We start from the raw sequence: 4,929 nt of genomic DNA, 5'->3' as shown, positions 1-4,929 counted from the left end.
TATCCTCATTTCAGTTAAGAAATTTGTCATCAAATTCGATCGCCCTCTTCTTTCCGCTCGTATCATCGGACTCAATTCGAAACCAATCCAGATACTCGCTCTTGCTCTTTGATATTAGAGAGGTTGCGGCCGACGTTTTCAACGCGAAAACGTGTACGTCGGACGTTCGGCGCCGCCTTCCTGCCAGCCTAGAAGTTTGACAATAGCGTTTGGAAGTCATTAGAATCGTGCTCGACGTTCCAAACGCTATTGCCAAACTTCTAGGCTGGCAGGAAGGCGGCGCCGAACGTCCGACGTACACGTTTTCGCGTTGAAAACGTCGGCCGCAACCTCTCTATTCTCCTCCCGCTATGACTTTCCAAAAAGTGGATCAGTTCTCACTTCTGCCGAAGATTTAGCTCTTTGTATCTTTTGTTGGTCGTTCTAAAAGTTAATTTGGATCAGCGAATGATTTATTGAAAAAAGTCAAAGAAATTTAACAATTAGCAAAGAACACACGAAATTTCTTTTACTCAACTTATAAAATAAATACTTTAAACACCTTATCTACAGTCATTTTAACTAAATTTCCTATAAAGTACAACGGTTTTAAATATTTGCAATACGATCACTACGAACTGGACTTAAAATGGTTTTGTTTTTAATGGTCACTTCACCCAAGATGATTTCTTCCCTCGGGACACGACCAACGCTCACAATACACGGGTCACTGTACGCAGATATCCATTGCAAAATGTATTATTTTGCAACGGGACCAGCTCAAAGTGCCTAAGCTTAAGCAGATTTTTATGTATTTGTCATCGCTTTGTTACTAGTCGGATCATAAAATTATCGTCTTAAAAATTAAATTATTACTCAGATTTCCAGAATAAATCGAAAAAAATATATATTTTAGATATATCATTAAAAACGAGTATCGAATACGCCACCACGACTCTTAGCCAATCAGATGAATCCGTCGAATGATTTCAAAAAAAACGTTCGATTTAGAGAAACCGTTAGATTTCTGGAAATCTTAAGTTCCTTGAAATTCTACAAGTTCGTTGGTAAGCGCCTTTTCCTGTATTTTTAATTAATTAATTAATTAATATACAGTAAAATTGCGAGGATAGTCGCGTTAATGTCATTCTGTAAGGAAATTCAGCGTGAAAGAGAAAGTGGAAACTCATAGTTTGCATCTTCCATTATAATATACGAAGCATAAATGTTACGTTTATATTATTTTAACGGCTCTCGGTATTATTTATGTATTATTTGTTATTTTTATTATTTAATTATTCACTTTTTTTATATTAAATTGAACGTCGAGATGTTCCATTTTTTTAAAGTGTCCCGTATCGACGATGACCCGCTGTATTAGGTTGAAAATGCTGGTGTTTGTGTAAATAAACATTTCCAGCAAGCATTAAGGGGTTAATTAATACCGAGAAAGCTCATTTATTCGGCTAAACAAACGTTTTCAACCCATTCGACGGGCCATCATCGGGTTATAGACGTTCGAAATTTCGAACGTCTATAACCCGATGATGGCCCGTCGAATGGGTGTTATTAAGGTTGAATTAAGGTGTGTTGACTTTACAGAGTTAAAGAATCTGAGCGTGAATAGGTGAATTGTTTTTTTAATGAAGGTCTAATGAATTTTTAACAAAGTAAGAAATACGAAGAACTTTGATAACAAACCGGGGTGGGTGAAACGTAATCTCTGCAAATGATGTAGGGAAAACAGTAATGTTTTTCATTTAATCTCTTTTAAAATTTAAGTTTTTAGTATACCGCCAAGATACAATAATAAGCTTTAACAAATTCACCTTTTAATAATTTTTAATTTATCCATCCCGTATCACATTTAGTTTTAATATTAATAGAATTTTTAAATTTTCCTTTTTTCTGATTTAAAATTTAAAAATTTCTAGAAAGAAAGGTTAATTTTCTGCGGGTTGGAAAAATTATTTGGGCCCAGAGTTGTTCCATTTTGCCACTTTAAACTTTGTTTTTCGAACAATAATGTTTCATTAATAAAAATAAGCGGTAAAAATAACATCAATTTATAGAAAACACTATGGATGTGTAAATTTTCTCCAGGCACAGGGAAAAGTCCCTAGCTCCCCTCTAGACCTTACGCGTAATGTAGGCTATATAATGAATGTATAAAGTCTCTTCTCCATAAGATGACGATAATGCTTATTCTTTTTATGTATGTCGATATAAGAAGCGAAACGAGACCAGTCTTTTAATTTTTATATTTTAAAAGATACGCAATTTTTTCAACAATTGGTAATTTTTTTAGTGTGATTTTTCTGTAATTTGAAAAAATTTTTGTAGAACAAATACACCTTTAAAACATACATTGGAAGGCCTACTTACGGAAGTAAAGTAATACGATTAAAGACGACTAACTAACTTATTCATCTTTAAAGTACGTCTTTCCGGACGATTTTAATTTTAAAATTAACGCCAGTCTGAATTATTTTCTCAATTTTTAACACACGCCCGGGTTCGGGTACGTTAATCGTTTGTTGGATGCGAAGAAACAAAAGGGAATCGAATGCAACTCATTACACTCGAAGCCTCGGGCACACATTACGTTATATCCATAATAATATAATAGATATTGTATTAGGTAGAAATTCCCGAGGCATTAAAGGCTTATTTTACGCCAGTAATTTAAAGGATACTCCATTATCTATTTATTCATTTAAAACTTATCAGTTTAGAAACTTATTATAGCGTTAAAATTAAATTTTAACCAATGTATTTTAAAATGTAGTTAAATAGAAATGAGTCGGGAGATTAATAATTCTTTAATTTTTTCCGGTATGGCGTTTCGCCGTTCTTCGAGTCGTTTAGTAGCTTTCCATTTAATATTATCCGATGATTCTCGAGTCCAAGTGTTCGTTATACTTTTACAGCTATCGGTTTTCCCGTTATTCTTTCCGCCTGGTGGAAAGAATATCTCAAATACCTAAATAAATAATAGATTATATATTTTATTATAAAAGAAAATCGCGTTAAAGTAAATAATGGCGTTTGGTAGTTTCATTTCTAAGACGACCCCTTCCATCGTCCCGTTATCCAGTTTCCCCCTCAAGGTCGATTTTTCGACTCGACCTTCTAATCCGCCGCAATACTCCCAGAATTCTTTATTAACGTTAAGAAAAAATTATTTAAACGTTTATTTTAGTTACAAATAATAAAAAAACTAATAATTAATCTCTCTTCGTTAGCTAATTAAAAAATGGCGTTATTAAGAAAAATAAAAACTGGACATTTTTCAAATCGTCCAATCGTAAATTTGCAAACAGTAAGAAGTTTAATTAACTTAACTATTATAGGTCGAAACGACGTAGCGTGTTTCGTGATTGGTCGACCCCGTTTCTTCCATCTAAGCGGTGCCATTTGTCCGAGTGTTAGTGACCCGTCTGGACTCGTTTTGTTGCGGTAAGTTTAACTCTGTCGTTTACTCCATTTTCTTTTGTTAAGGTAATTACTTTTCAAAGTATTTCCATACTTTTTTATTAATATAACTAGATAATACGCTGTTTAAGAGTATTAAGACGATTCGCGAGAGCTACGACTCGTACCACGTGACGAGCGTCAACCTGTTGTAGGAAGTAATGCCAAAAAAAAAAAAAAAAAAAAAAATGCGGAAACTTGTGGCGATTGCTCTCTTTTACATCTAAAATAAGTTTTAAAATAAACTTTTCGATCGGTGAAGTATTTATATATTGTTAGAGACGGTTAAAACTGAAAAAGTTTTAGTTTACGAAAGTTTAATTTTGCCGCCATTTTGAGAGCGAACCATTTGGACGGATGGTCGGTATCGTCATTAACTTTTAATTAAAGGTGAATTATTATTAACGTATAAAACTTTTAAGTTCTTAAATACGAATTTTTTAATGATTTTTAATTACAATGGAGAACATTTTATAATTAAATGAAAGGATCTATGATATTAAAAATGGCCACGAATGCGAAAGATGGACAGTTTCCACCTTTTTTTTACACGAGGAAACAAAAATTTATTCGGACTTTGCTCCTATCGGGTACCCGCGTGACTAATGCGAATTCTTTTCGACGCTGCTATTTTCTAAACGGGAACCACCGATGTGTAGGAGCGATACGGGAATCACGTGGCAAAGAATATATTTGCCTTAAATTGTTGTGATCGGAAATAAAGTCAAAAATAGAACCGCAACGACGAGTTTCTTTTATCCACCCTTCGCTTTTAATCCTCATTGAAATGATTTTTAGGAATTTATTAATATTTCTATAATACTATATAATTGTAGACTTTCAGAAATTTTTTCAGTCTTTGAGAAGGTGTATTAATGAGAATTCTTTTTTGAGTTACATCAATAACACTGTTCTATTGTAAAATCAATATATTCATTATTAACAAACGGTGAGAATTTATTTGTCATTAAAATGATATTAATCTTTGTTGTATTATTAGTCATTTAATATTTATTCCTATATTTCTTGCTATTGTATTGGGATTTTGTAGGAATGGATAAGATATCTATATACCAAGGATAATAAATTGATTGAAATAAAAGTTTTTGATTGTTTATTATTGATTGAGAAAATGCTGATTCCATCAATAAAGTGAATTGGAACTTCCAATCATTTTCTGAATTATCATTCTACTTGAAATGCCAAAGGATTTCAAAATATTATTAAATTTGAGCTGCCAAAGATTTTTATCATTTCCCATCACATCAATCTGTTTTAACGTAAATTGATGTAAGAATTTAATACGGGTAACCCCCGTATAACACGGTAGTTACGTTCCAAAAAATTGCCGCGTTATGCGAATCCGTGTTATGCGAAACAAAGAACTAATACGAAAAGGAGGGTTAGGTTCCAAAAATTAAAAAACATGCTAGTATATTTTCATAATTAAGATAAATATCTTCATTAAAATTTTTT

General features: G+C 32.7%; 1 protein-coding gene across 1 annotated transcript in view; it reads left to right on the top strand.

Annotated features, from left to right (window-relative positions):
• The first annotated feature begins 935 nt into the window (after positions 1–935).
• The window catches only part of LOC111630382 (piwi-like protein 1), an 81,297-nt gene continuing 77,303 nt past the window's right edge, over positions 936–4,929 (top strand). The window contains exons 1-2 of the mRNA XM_023374472.1: positions 936–1,046; positions 3,333–3,438. Coding sequence (XP_023230240.1) covers positions 950–1,046; positions 3,333–3,438 — 203 coding nt within the window. The 5' untranslated portion in view covers positions 936–949. The remainder of the gene's footprint in view (positions 1,047–3,332; positions 3,439–4,929) is intronic.

Source organism: Centruroides sculpturatus, unplaced genomic scaffold (genome assembly GCF_000671375.1).
Source record: "Centruroides sculpturatus isolate CEXI.00-Female unplaced genomic scaffold, Cexi_2.0 scaffold509, whole genome shotgun sequence".
Lineage (NCBI taxonomy): Eukaryota > Metazoa > Arthropoda > Arachnida > Scorpiones > Buthidae > Centruroides > Centruroides sculpturatus.
The sequence above is the reverse complement of the archived record's forward strand: the minus strand, read 5'-3'. Positions and strand labels throughout refer to the sequence as shown.